The 15,045-nt window shown below is 39.1% G+C and overlaps 1 protein-coding gene across 1 annotated transcript in view; it reads right to left on the bottom strand.

The window, feature by feature from the left end:
* ASTN1 (astrotactin 1) overlaps positions 1–13,091 on the bottom strand; it is a 120,985-nt gene extending 107,894 nt beyond the window's left edge. The window contains exons 1-2 of the mRNA XM_053468591.1: positions 12,942–13,091; positions 12,184–12,501 (exon numbers count right to left, since the gene is read on the bottom strand). Coding sequence (XP_053324566.1) covers positions 12,184–12,457 — 274 coding nt within the window. The 5' untranslated portion in view covers positions 12,458–12,501; positions 12,942–13,091. The remainder of the gene's footprint in view (positions 1–12,183; positions 12,502–12,941) is intronic.
* Positions 13,092–15,045: the final 1,954 nt, after the last annotated feature.

Here is a 15,045-nt window from a genome sequence, read left to right as displayed (position 1 = left end):
TTGAATCGACTCTACACAAACATTATTTTAGTTAACATATTATTTTATACGTACCATAGCCATAAGAGTATCAAAAAAAGCTACTTTAGACAAAAAAAAGTTCTACCGTAATTAGTGGGTGAGACGTCCCCTATGTGTTTGGGCCGTTGAAACGAGTTAGCAAGAGAGTTTGTAAGTTCGCCTCTAAAAAGAGGGATGCTGATAGTGATGGGAGTTGCAAACAGAGAACAGATACAGGCAGTTTAATCCTAGTCAACCAATTGCTGAATGGGAAAACTTGCATAAAGAATTGGCAGATCCAGCGCTTGGGTGTATTACCAGACACAGGGATTTTTCTAACGCAGATTTATGTTTTTTGGGAGTTTTGTGCTGGCAAATATATAAGATATGAGCTTTTACTATGGTTTCAATTAGTTTCGCATCAGCTTAATGCAAAGGGCAGCGCAGAACATAGCATGTCGCTGCCAGAAATGACAAATCATAAAAATTACTTATTTGGTGAAATTATCCGGAATTCAGTGGATCCAGTATATTCTTTCACATATTCTTTTCTCACATTATATATATATATCGTTCTCTTGTCAGTTTATGTGCCTTCAACTCCATCAATATACTTTAAACAGAAATAGATAGATAGATTTAAAAATAAATTCAAAACCAAAATTATAATACATATATCCCCCCCTTATGTTGAACTGAGTGGATGAAGCACAGGAGACATTCTGCCGAGTATGAGTTATACTCTCACATACATTATGCAGCATTTTTTACCTTTACCCCCCCCCCAAATATCTACTAATAAAACTTTGGATGGTTGTTCCACTAACAAAAAATGAAGACATTGTATGTTCTGTTGTAGCTCTGAATCTGCAGCTTCTCTCTAAGGTAAGACACTCCAGTGGCAGACTGGCTCCTGGACTTCGTGTATGTTGCACGGACTTCATTAAAAAATACCAGGGTCACTTAGCCCCATTCTTGCCCGAGTATTGGCTTGGTGTATGCCAGTCCAATGGGCATCTATTAGACAACCAAGCAGTCCCGCTCCATAACAAACACTAAAACGTATAGCGGTTTGCTCAATACAGATGATACGGTGAATTATATCATGTGCATAATATTTGCAGGTGACTAAGGGTGCTGCGCAGTTCATGATGTAAACTGGCCTTATTTGTGCGGTCATTGTGGCTGTTTCTGGTAATCTAGTTATGTTACACATCATGGTTTGTATCCGTTAGTCTTTAATAAAACAGAGGCTCCAGGCCTACAATTCCCATTATCCTCAACCATCTAAAACCACGTCAAAATCTACTTCCCATTATAAGACTAAACATCACTCAACTCTCAGACTAAAAAACTATTTTTTTTTTAACTGAGAGAATAAATTACTATTTCTTTTATCCAGAGAAGCCCTTTGCTAGGTGGCTATTTTATAGCTAAATGGGAGGGAAAGAGATCTGGAATCCTTGATCATATACTAGTATGTAAATATCCACGATCATTTATTCCAAGAGAGGAGAATTTAGTATTATTCACGTCATGTGCTTCAGAGATCAGTAAAGCAAAGCGTTACGTGTAAAGAGTATGCATCACCATCCATTCCTGGAAATGCTAAGCAGCATCTGCAGTCTACTGGTGGTTCCCCACCTTCTATATGGACCCGCATCATATCTGCACCCCAGAGCCTCACCCAGAGTCTCCCTATATTTATACCCTTTCGGGATGTACTTATCAGGTGTACCTGTACCTAAACAGGTGCAACTCTGGTGCTAAATGCTAAATTTGGAGCAATCGCCTTTCAAATGTCCAAGAAAGACTCCAGTTACAGTATATCTTGATGAACACGGCCTTTAGTCACTATCCCTCTAGTGTTACAATAAATGAATTCTGTGAGGTATTATAAGCAAGTTTAATATTAGGAACTCCCAAATGCGTCACGTCAATTCTCAAATGTTATTCATAAATGAAAAGTATTAGATTTTAATGTTTTGTAATGATTACCAATTCTTAACAAATTGCACTTCAACTTTTATGTATATGATGATTTTCACAATGATTTTCATACATACAATGAGCTTTTTTTCTTCCAAATAATGCCTTCTAGATTTGTTTCATTACAACTATAACATATCACCAGATCAGAAAAATCTGAATCATTTTAAATATTTTTATACCATGGCAACAAAAATCACCCCTGCCTCAATGTCTTCTTCTCCTGCTTCTTAACAAGTTGAATGGGATAACGTGAATGAGGTAATAGATGGGGCTGGAGCTTACCCCAAATACACTGGAAAAGGGCAGTATAGAAGGCAGACACTAGGCATGATTGTGAATCCTATTGATCCTCCTCTGCAAAAAAAGGCCTCAGCTGGCATAATACATACTTAATGTGGGCAATTGCCTTGAATGCCATCTCTCTAATTTAACTATGCAATATACAGGGCCAGATGAGTCCTTCTTGGAGAAGAAACTCTTGCGGGTGGTCCTTCCTAATGCACAGAGATGACATTTTCGGCTCTCCTCTTTGTGTGGTGAATATACCCTCTTGTAGGCATCAATGGAACACCCAGTTAAATGAAATAAATGTCTCATTATAACTAGCAACAGATGTATCTCCTTCAAAGTCAATTTCTCGTGTAAAATAGTTCACCTGGAACTTAAAAGAATATTAGGCAACAAATCTCGGCAAAGAACAGTAATGAGCCCATGCAGAAAGCTTGCCTTTTGGCAATTAGAGGCCTGGCACTAAAATGCTTATATTATAGAGGGAATAGGATGAATGCCCCAAGCACATTTTCCTTAAACCTCACTTATTTATGAGTCTGGTCTATTGTAATATTCTCCCCTTCAGTAAACAGGATGGATTATTCATGTCAAATACAGATAGTTCCAAATCCCAATGTAATCACCTGGATTATAGTGGCCAGATGGGATAATATTCCTTGAGCTAACAAGTAGAAAATGTTCCACACTTCAAGCTATAATAAGCATTGTCTTAGAGTAAAAGGCATAGATCCCGCGCAAACAGGCAGTCTTACTGTGGATGCACCATTACTATAATGAAAAGCAGCGTGTATGTGGTATAATCAGGCTACCATCAGGGGTGGTGCAACCAGTACCCGTGTATTACATAGGTAGCCTCCCTGATTGCTCCCAGGGACCCTCATTGACCCTGTGAGCCTGACACCCGGGACTGGGCCTTTGAAGGCTTTCCAGGAATTGGCCTGATGGCCCCTGTCTGGGAATTGGGGCTTAGTAGCCTCAGTACAAACTTTAGGGTCTGGTGGCCCCATTGCAAGCATGGAGTGAGCAGTACGAGGAGCATGGGGCAGGGCAGTTGGAGAAGCACGGGGTGGCGGGGAGCCCTGTTCTAAGGTTTGCGCCGAGATTTCTGCTCTGATGTATGATGGCTGCTCTGTGACTGCAAATGTTTGCTGAGTTTGTAACGTAAAGATGAGTGGCATATTTTGTATTTTTGATATTACACCATTTCAAAGGCATGCGTCACCTTCAGAGCTTTTTAGCAAAACTGTTTTCAGGTAAACTGTATGATGAATTCAATTGTTTTTAAGAAATTATTTAAAAGCAAGAGAGTTTAAGCTAAGACGGTATCGGCAACAAAACATGCATTTTAATAAGTTTCTCTAACTTATCTTCACACATCTTTGTGGCTTGGCCCCTGCTTACTCGTTATTTGGACCTGTAGCTATAATAACCACAATCAGCCTTAACAACTAGCGCAAATCAGTTTGAACATCTCCTAAAAACACAACCTGTTGGCTGCCAGCAGAGCACTTTAAACCCCCGAGTTCCAGGAGAGAAGATCAGCAGAGCATTAAGTGTCTCCTAATTCCAATTCACCGCTGACTCTCAATTAGCACAAGCATGCGCTGGCCAGGTATAACGTATACAGCAGCAAAGGGACGGCGGAGTGGAAGCTTGAAGTCTTCAATGATGTTATTTAGGAGGAAGCGCGGACCTTACTATGGCGCTGTTGTGACAATGTTGGTGGTCAGTGGCACCATTGTTGTGTTCTTTCGCAGGCAGAAGTCAACAGTTCCACCCCCATCGTCTCCACACTGACACACTACTTCCCCAACTATAAATTGTTTTCTGTACATCTCCCAGATTCTTTGGTGGAATATACTTGCACTTGGACTCCTGCAGACTATTACATCATACTTATACATCATAGATCAAAGCCAGGCAATACAAGATCACCTATGGAATATATGAAAATTGGCAACATGTTTATTAAACCAGTATATAATCCGTGGAACAGAGCAAGAATTAAGCACATACTGGGTACGCATTGCATTTTTGCTTTGTTTTGTGTACTTATTGGTCGTTGTTATTTACTTTCATGCTCTTTCTGTATATTGTTAGGTATTTAATCCATGCCTAGCTACCATCAACACAGCTGCCGTTAACTTCTAACACTACCGTACAAGGGTTTAGCTTAGTTTATTGGGAGTAGGGAGGCAGGAGTATTAGCAGTTAACTTTTGCATCTTATAGTTTACGGTCGGAAGCATAGAGAAGAAAATTGGCTGATCAAACCCTTCTATAGTGTTGCCACGATTTTACGTCAGGCTCATAACTCTTTGAAATATTACAGAAAGTATTTCTGCCACAAGATCTGCAGCAGATGACCCCACACCCCTACAGGTTAATAGGAAAGCATGGGAGTGGAAGGGAGATGCGAGCATGTAATGGAAATATTAGTACACATTAGATAGATAAGTACCTTGTTAAAAAGCACTCAGGACCTAATGTGCATGCATAAATGTCATTATAGGTAATGATAACTGAAAATGTAAAGCGACCTCTGAAAGTGACATATACATTTATATCATAATTCAATAAGAGTTAACAGAATGAAATTTAACCATTTCCAGGCCAGAAGGTCATTGCAATGCCTCACATCAGGATTATGTAAATATGGGCATCAACAACCATTAACTCATTAAGCACAAGCAGGGCATGCAGTCATTTATTTCAATTTAAGTCAATGATCAGAAACCCCTTATGGCAAAAACAAGGAATGAGGCAAATTCTCATAAAACAGTATTGTTGTATACATGTAGACTCCAACTTACTTTCACTCTTTGCATGCCAGGTTAATCTGTTCTAGAATCCGATCTATGCACTAAGCAGGTATTTAAATAAATGTTTTTTTGAAAAAGGTTAGTTTCTAGCTAGTACAGTACAGGAGGGTCCCATTTAGCCCGGCAATAAATTGTGCCCATTTAATTGTGGCTATTAAAGAGTTAACATTGTGTTTAAATGTTGCAGTGGTGCGCGCAGGCTTACCCAGCTAACACTTGGCTGGTCCACTTAAAAAAATCGAGATGAAAGAAAAGATGAAAGATACAGTGGAAAAGCTCCTAATCTGATAGCTATTGATAAGCGCTGACTCCTACGCGGTAGTGCCAGTAACAGGATAGATAACTGTAGCACATGAATAGAAATGCTCCTTCCTAGAATTCTCAACCATACATGGTATTTAATGGATGTTAACAAAAAAAATGCTTCCTACCCAGGTAATCAAGGTAAAAAAAACCTGAAAATTAAACTACTTATTGAGTGTTCTAGCCACAAATAAAAATAGTGGCTATAACAGGTAACCATAGAAAATGTCACCTCTTAGTAGAGATCAAAATATGTACCAGTCTGTTATTGCTTGTAAAGCCTATGGAATCTGCCGGCGCCATATAAATAAATGTAATATATAATGTGTGATAATAAACAATATTGAACGTTGAGCATTCAAAATGTTCAGCATTGGTATAAGTAAGATGTAGGCCAGGGGAGCTGGTGAGGTACATCCAGCTAACCTGTAGCCCATCAAATGCTATAAAGATGCAGATTGTTATTATTGTGATGTATTAATTTATATTGCATCAGCACTGTACAATGGGTAAACAGTACATACGAGGTAGTGCATCACAAAGCAACTTGGACTCAAGCAACCTTACAGTCTTGAGAGTAAATAAGGGATCATAATATCGATGTTGTCCTAATCAATGTATGATTGTGCTTAGGGGTAATTAGCATGATTTACATATTTGGCAATAATGTCACCTAGCGTTCTGAGTTGTTCTAATATGAGTTGTGTTGTAATGTAGAATGAAAGATAATCTCTCCTGTTTCTGTGTTATGTATTAAAGTCACCTTACTGTGTAGATAACCTTTGCTAAATGAAAGCTATGAAAATACCATCTCCTACTTATCTCCATTCATCTGTGAATGATCCATAGACCGGGCTGATTAAGCAATATTATTGCATGAGCTTTTTTGTTGCAGACGAAGGGATGAGCCTTTCAGGGATAACAATCTTATACGCAGACATTCCACAAAACGTATTATCAATATTTTAAAGAATTACAATGGAAAAACTTGAAAGCTGAGAAAAATTCCCTTTTTCCTATGATAGTTCCACATATTATAGGGGTGGAAAGAATCATGGTGCTATCCATGGTACTTAACAGAAACATTGTTACATTAAAGGAAAATCCATGGGAAAAGATGTCAGACAAATACAGTATAACTTTTTTTTTTTATAAATGTTTTTTATTATTTCATTTTGGCGTGTTGAACTTTTTATCTTCAGTTTATTCCGTTAATAGAAAATTATATATTCCATGCTATTTTGCAGTGTTTTAAAATTAGTTTATTATTGTATTATTAATGTTATTGTAGTATTATAAAAAGATTCTAGAGCTTCTCCTTTAAATCGTCGTTTTCTGAGCTCTTTTATTTGTTATTAAACATTTTTTTCATGTTTAAATTTTTCTCCCGACACATCTGAAAATGTAGGTGGCAAATGCGGAATTGCCGTATTCTACGTCTGTCTGACACAGATATGTTAAAATGTGCGAGATCTATACAGCACTGCTTACCCCTCTGGCGTTCAAAGACTTTTTCTTTGAATACATTTATGCAAATATCACCAAATTCATCAAAGGATTTAGCACTGGCTGGGTTTAACCAATGCCCTATGGAAATACTCCTTTCTTATTCCTCCATAATATAGCTGTGGGATACTAGCCTATACAGATATTATAATACCGTATATATAATGTGTAATATAGCTGCTCCAGAAGAGATATAAATGGCTGCCCACTTAAAGGAATAGTAAAGCTTGATAAGAAGTAGCTCCGTGTCTCATGACTCCACCATCCAGCAAAAAGAAAAATCACCTTGAGGCTACGGCTATTTCACACAGTTATTTAAGACTAACTGCTCTTTTAATTGTTAATTGACTAAAGTGTTTGGTTACTTCAAAATTAAGACAAGCAGATTGTAATATTGATTGCATGAATAGAATCTCAATATGTTTGCACCTCACAGGCAGCCTTAAATTCTGCAACGGAGACTGCGTTCCAGCACAGTCTGAAGTTTTACCCAAATGCCAGAAATGGGGGGCTTGGTCTTATACACGTAATCTGTCTGGTCCTACAGCAGACTTTGACCTCATCTCATCTTCAGGTATTTGGTACCTTGTCTTTCCAACCCCCCCTATGCTTCAGTAGATATCCAGTGCCACGTTAGACGCATACACCATGCCACGATCAGACTCTACTACCTGATGCCTTACACAGTTCTTGTTTAAGCACTACAGGAATACAGCCATTGCTATATTGATCCCAGTATAATTAGTGCATCTTAATACTCCGGGACACCTATGAGAGGGTCAACATTCATAGAACGAGAAGTAAAGGGACCAGATGTCAGGATCTCATTGATGAATCAGGTTGACGCTAACTCATTAGGATAAGGCTAAACAAAAGACTTCTGAGGTCTTCTTAGCTTATGCTATGCTACACCTTATTCCACGATTAGCCTATCGAACAACATCACTAAGTGCAGTATTACAGACACGCATTCCCATTTCTTATAACCTTGGCCTATCATCTACAGCGCATTAACATTTCTGTTGCCTTAAAACATTTCAGTATAATCAATCAGTTTAATGTAAGGTAGTGAATTATTTCTCACACCTTGGTTAGATCAGTACATCACTGTTGTCATCTTGAATATCTGAAAATAAATATCTTCAAATACACTCCTCTGCCGGACTACATTATAGACTTTTTAATTAAGCATCAATCCTCTCTTCACTATATTCCCCGTCATTTAGTAGAGACGCACGCCGATAACCTTCCAGTCTGTAACTATATACATATAGAGACATAACGTTCTAGGCATATCTCCCATAAAGATACCCGTATTCACCTTTGCGGACTTTGAGAAGTGGAGATCAACAGCGGTAGCTACCCAGAACTCACTGGAATCTTATGATGTCATAATAGGGCACCATGAGAAATGTGTTATTCACTAAGAAAACGAACATACATTCAAAGATATCAGTAAGGAAGAGGACCGCTCACATTTCAATAAATCATACAAAAAAAGTAAATGAGAGCTTCTTCTTTATTAACCTGTTACCCATGAGATGTATATAGCATGTACTCATACATACAGTACATCACATGTGTAATTGACAGGAGAGTCTGCAAGAGAGTTTGTAAGATATTGGGAATACCATATCTTACCAGTATAGGTTCATGGTGAACTGTAAGTTTGCAGGTTAATTGAATACGTTTTGCTATCAGATGTCCCCATTTATTATAAAATGGAGAATTTACTTTATATAAGGTGTTGAGTTAGCCTAAATAATGTATGATAAAAATAACGTATGATAATAAATATTCAAGGACATATAATATGTAAACTATGCATTATAGGGGACACCGACACCCTACTTTTAGTAGGCAATCTCTGGGGTTGATTACATTGCACAGGTAACAGTGTGAGTTAAAATGTTTCATCAAATCGCAACACTGAAAGCTCACATTTTAGTGGCAAACCCCTATATAATAAGTATATTTATAAATATGTGTCCTCTAATCACGTATGTCCCTGGGTGATGAGTCCTGTGCTGATTTATATCATGATGTTTGGCAATTTGGCCTTTGAAGAAAGCAAAAATCACACTAAAATGGTAAAGCGGACCCCAGCACAGATCCTGGCATGATGCTAATTAGGGCTTTCAACTCTAGTTTATCTAAAATATTTTTACACTTAGCCAGAATGTATCGTTACACTTGCACACGATGTATTTAGGTTTCTCAAGCACATTCTGATGTGTTCCTCTCCCACCAGCGCACCAGATGACATGGATTGACAAATTCCATCTGTGTGCCAATGGCACGTTAATGTACATTAAACAGAAAACCTTTCTGCACCGGGGTAATTGAGCACAGCAGACAGGCCTCCCATTTTAAAAGTATGGACCTAGACTGTAGAAAGAATCGTAAGAATGCGGAGATCCACTTCGATGATGAATGGAGAGCACTGGGATATTTACCAACAGATTGTCGGGAGGACATCTATCTCTCTGTAATGACTTAACTCGATACGCAAATAATCCGGTGATTGAGGTTTTAAAATGAAACTTGACCCTTCAAGCAGGGAACCATTATACCTCATTGAAAAACCTGTTATCTGCTTGACTATTTTATTGAAGACATTTAAACGTCTACTTTATTTAAACGGCTACTGACATACCTCTCTTCTTGCCCCTGAGAAATTCAAGTTGGTTACGAAACGTATCTGCCAGTGTCCCTCTCTCTGTTTTATGTTCTTGTGGACTTTGCTTTCCGCATCCCTCTAGATGTTCTCTATAAATCTGTTTTCACTTTATAACAGTTGTAAAAAATACTGGGAAGTGACATTTGTAAGAAAGTGTTATTAGGAGATGTTTATACCATCAGGGAACCTATTAAAGATGCAGTTCCACCTATCCTGCAGAACACACCTTTGTAACAAAGAGGAGCATTCCTAGTACTGTTGAATATCCAAAGTTTTGTTTCCTTCACCGTTGCTGCCAGGAAAACTTAATTGTCATGTGACACAAAAGCTGGCACTGATAGGTTGTTGCTATGGAAATCAAATACGCTTCTTTATGCCTATATTAAACCTTACAGAGGAAAAAATATAATCATAGATCTGCTAATGTTTAATTAATTAGCATTCTGAAGAATATTTTCTTTAGTTACTACCGAGTGGTAATATTTATGGAAAGGGAAGTAGTCAATATGTCCTATAATTTTATGACATTCGTGTTGCTTAGTAACAATAATAATAATAATAATAATACTTTTTTAAATTAAAGTCTAACTGTATTAAGTCTGCATGCAGTAAGGGAACGGGTAGCCTTTCATTACTCACACTGTAGTAATACTTAGCTTATGAAGAATTTAATTTTATTTAGGTTGTATCTGCTGGCATATTATATTTCTTCCAGTGCTTCATCTTCCAAAATATGCAAATATAATTTGTAGCACAAGCTCTTGAAGAAAATGTCATCTAGGCAGGTGTAAAAGAAAATATACTAGACAGCGAGGTGTACTTACAAAAAAAAAGTCATAATAAAATTTTAGAAACATAAAAACAATTATTTTTTGTTGCAGTCATACCATTTATCTTAAATCAGCTACGTATTCTGGCCAAGGTCTAGTAGGCCTTAGCCTAGCGTGGCAGGTCCAAGGGGAGTCCTTCTGTTGAAAAACAGTCTGGCAGATCATATATCTCGGCATTGAGGCCCCCCGCTGAGCGCTGGTCAATGGGACACTTATAAGGGAGGCCACTGATCTCTCCAACCGTCCCGTTTACAGTATGGAAGAGTCTGCACAGCCTCCTGAGGATGCAGCAAAAGGCTCTACGCGGATACAACGTCATATCCTTACTCCACAAAGAGGACAGCAGCCAAGAAGAGAGTGGCTGTGGATGCTGCCCTGGCCAGGCTTGCTAAGTATTGCAACATGCCTTTTGGCCCACCTAGGGGTAGCTTATGCCAAAAAGCATCAAAACTGTCTCAAATACACATCAAGTATCGATATATTTGGTTTTATATATATTTTTTTTATTATTACTGAAGAGCAGTAAGATGTGGGACGTTTTTTTCAGAAGGTGAAACTAGTTCCAACTTGATGGGCCCCACAAGCTTCATTTGTTTTAATTTTTCATCATTTGGAACCCTTAATAGTTCGTCAGAAGTCACTGCAACACTGAGCTGGACATTCTAACGTGATCATGGAGTGTGTTCTACTGCAGAGCCATCAAGACGCAAGCAGTGAGGGCAAGTAAAGCGGTGATCTGCGTAGCCACGTTTCACCAATCTGTAGTAATTTAGCAACTCACAATATGGCAAATGTTGTACATAAAACTATATGTACCAGAGGAATTTGGAATTGTGGGACAAACGGTAAGACTTCAAGACCGTAAACAGAGGAAACATTTAACTGGTGATCACCCCAGATATGGGACCATGGCAGAGGACTGCTCCATTTCTACCATAATTACCAATACAGAAAAGGGTTAATTGTGACACATGAGATAATGTTATGGTACACCTAGGACTATCAGCTGTCTGTCACCAGAACAGGTCTCAGCTTTTAAAAAGTCATTAACATGGTTACTATATATATATTTTTTCATGAAATACAGGGGTCATTTGCGCCGTCTCAAAACCTGACCCAAGTCCTGAAAGTTTCCAAAAAAAAGCAAAACTAGAAAATCTGCTGCCAGATGCCTCTGATACGGAGTCGATAACTCAAATTTTATTACCTGCTGTTTACGCTGATCTGAAGGAGCATCAGGATTCAGCGCGCTATCCCTTAATGCATGAGAAATTAGAACGCAGCTTTACTGTTCTTTTATCTTATTTGTCAGGTCACAGCGTACTATGAGACTTGCGAGGATTTTTATTAAAAGTGCCATGTTTTTTAACTTGAGAAAAGTGCTTGTATTAAATCTAAAGAATGCAGTTTCCAGGATAATTTCATGTTATCTTATCCTGTGATAGTTTGTGACAAAAGTAAAAATGGAAAGGGTACAATTTGAAAGGGATAGGAAAATGCCCCATTGTTTAAAATCCAGACAAAGCGCATTTGGTTTTTTAACCCTTCCAGGTAGACTGGGAAGTACAACTCATGGTACACTCAACTGGCATTCAAGAGGTTAATTTAACGTCAACTTTTAGGGCCTAGTAAAAGCTCTTCCATTTATTTCTCAAAGATTTCTAGCGGCGATGTGCCCTTTTAAAAATACTAGCTTTTAAAAAGAATTTATTACAGAATATTTGGGGTTGGACAGGTTGTACTATGGAAGTCGCACTCACCCAGCACAAAGTATGGGAGTTCTGTGTTCTCCAGGTCATCGGCTACAGCAATCTCTCCCGGGAAGTCGTTTCGGACGGAGAAAAGCAGCTTTGGCTCGTTGGCGGAGGGGCTGTGCATGATGCTGAGGTCGTTCTCCCGGAGGAAGGGGAGAGCAGACACCGTGATGCTCTTCATCTTGCACTCAGCCTCTCTGGAGGAGTCTTCTTGCCCGGCACTTCTTGGTAGCAGGAGGCAACCGGTCAGCAGCACCCACAAAGCACCGGTAGAAGCCATCTTTAGTCTTCCAAGAGTTCCTCCTCTGCCTGCGTGCTTCCCTGCTGCAGGCACACAGAGTCTGTCGGTGCTCTATAAACACACACTGGATCTATATGTGCCTCTACCTCACAGGATCTATATGTGCCCCTACGGCACCTGTCTGTGATCCCTGCCACATCCGCTTTATACCCTTATGCACACAAACCATGCAAGTGCAACAAAACCCGTGTATTTTCACCCCACTCTGTATTGCAGATAAACCCATGCAATTCTTATACCCCATGCTTCTCCATGTCAGCGAAAAATCACCATTTACTATCAAAAACACACACAATAAAACTGCAGTCCCACAAACACTATTTTTATGCCACGAATGCAATCCCCATCATGTCATTCATGCTTGTATTGAATACACATGCTCACCGTGCCCCCCCCCAGCACACCAATACACCTAAACCCTTTACCGCAGACACATACATAGAGATGCACATCTCCCTCTTACCTGGTCGGACCTCCGTGTTACCCCTCGCTGCAGAAATCCCACGGTAACACACGTATGACCACACAGAGCTCTATCCCCTCACTGCACATGCAGGCAAAGCATCATCCCACCCTACACACACAGACCCACGGTAACGCGTTAGAAACCACGTCTGCCTATCATCTCTGCCCATCAGTCTTCCTCTTTCGCTTTCTTCCACTCCTCTCTGACTAGCACTTCCCCCTCTCCCTTCCTACCCTGCTTCTTGTCTTTCCCTTGCAAAAGGGAGCAGAAAGAAAGCCCCCTTCTTCTTCCCCGGGCACAGCTAAAGAAGCAAGGGACGCAGCACGGAGCCGCCGAGACCCCGAGCCCAGCTCCGATTCCTTTTGTCTGTAGGCAGTAGGAATTGGAGGTAGATGAAAGGAGGATGAGAAAGAAAAAAGAGATGGAAGGAGGGGATATACAAAGAGGGAGGGATGGGGGGGAGCGTGCTTCGACTGAGTCCGTGTATACATGCAGCATAATCCTGTCTCTTACAAGGGCTGCTGAATGTTAAGTGCAGGGCAAGGTATTGGAAGAGTTGTGGCTGTGAGCATCGTCAGGGATACCCCGGGTACCATTTTCCTCAGTGACTCGCTCTTATCATATCGCTCTCCTTCAGCATCTGTCACCTGCCAACTTGGATTTCAACCACAAAGTCCCATAAGGTCTATTACATTAACTGGCTCTTATGGTTATTAACAGACTGGTTTAAGAATTTGTACATTGAGTTAATGTAGATCAGCGTCACTATCAGATGCATTAGAGAGTCCTATATTCATATGCTTCATACGCTTTTACCGTGGACTTTCAAATTATTAAATAAACTAAAATGAAGAATATTACTTGTTCTTATCATCTCTTCGCCTAAGGTTATTTGCAGGTAGTAGAGTATACGTTGCCCAGTAGTTAATTCATAAATTAATGGTTTGTATACACAGTACGATCAAAAAATGGCTTCTTTAAGTATATCTTTACAAATAAACCTCCACTGCATTTGTTTTGATCGCTGTTGTTACCTAAGCTTGTGTTGAGCCAGACCACAATACTGCATGGAATTCATTCAGCTCCTTGCAAGGTGATGATGATGATGATGATGCATGTGGTTTTTCTCATCCGTTCATTGTTACAAATGTCAGGTCATCTATTCCTTGTACAAAGATTCTGCCCGTTCTTTTCATGAGATACTCATTTCGAGTTCTTTCTCCCATCGTTGTAATGCTAGGAAAAAGGATATTTTGTTCCAAGGGTCTAATCAAGTCGTGGCATTTGGAAACCACCGGGAACATTTTACAGCGGAAAAGCCAGTCAAGGTAAAAATTCTTCGTTCAGGTAAAACAGTTTATACCCCAAATGTAGTTTAAAAAAGATATTTTTAATATGTAAGAATTATCATCTTGTCAACTTTGTCCCTGACACCAGGGGCTTTATTATCTAAATAAATAAATAAATATATGTATATATTTATATATATACACACACACACAGTATATTATATATATATATATATATATATATATATATATAAACAATCTCAAAACAAGAAGATTCTGAATAGTAAACATACTAATGACAGTAAAAATGACATTGACAGGGTCCCAAAATGAAATGAACGTCACGCGAGTGAAAAGAATGCTGTCGTATGAAACGAATGTCTTTTCTTCTGCCACTAACACCCTCTGATGCTTATAGTGTAAACGTAAATCAATTTTAAGTTTTATCCGTTTAATTCCAACATCTACAGATTCACAAATCAAATTTGGCCAATTACAGACGAGAGGACAGAACGCCGTTCTTTAGTCCAACTACATTCCGATCTACTAAACAGATTAGTTTAGGAAATAAGCCCCTAACTTAAAAAAAATACACTAGTAATTATATGAGAAGGATAAATGAGCAGACATTTTTCACCTTGTGGTACCCAATGGGGTGGTTCAGATTGGATAAGAAGGTTCTTAAAAACGGCGTTAATTAACACAGATAACACAGGTGGGCCTGCCAGGGGTATATGGTCTTTGTTCACTAAGAACATGTGGCCGGTAAGGGAATGTGGCCGGTAAATGAATGTTGACGGTAAGGGAATGTT

This window comes from Spea bombifrons, chromosome 6, assembly GCF_027358695.1.
Source record: "Spea bombifrons isolate aSpeBom1 chromosome 6, aSpeBom1.2.pri, whole genome shotgun sequence".
Classification (NCBI taxonomy): Eukaryota; Metazoa; Chordata; class Amphibia; order Anura; family Pelobatidae; genus Spea; species Spea bombifrons.
This window is presented reverse-complemented; position numbering and strand designations above follow the sequence as displayed.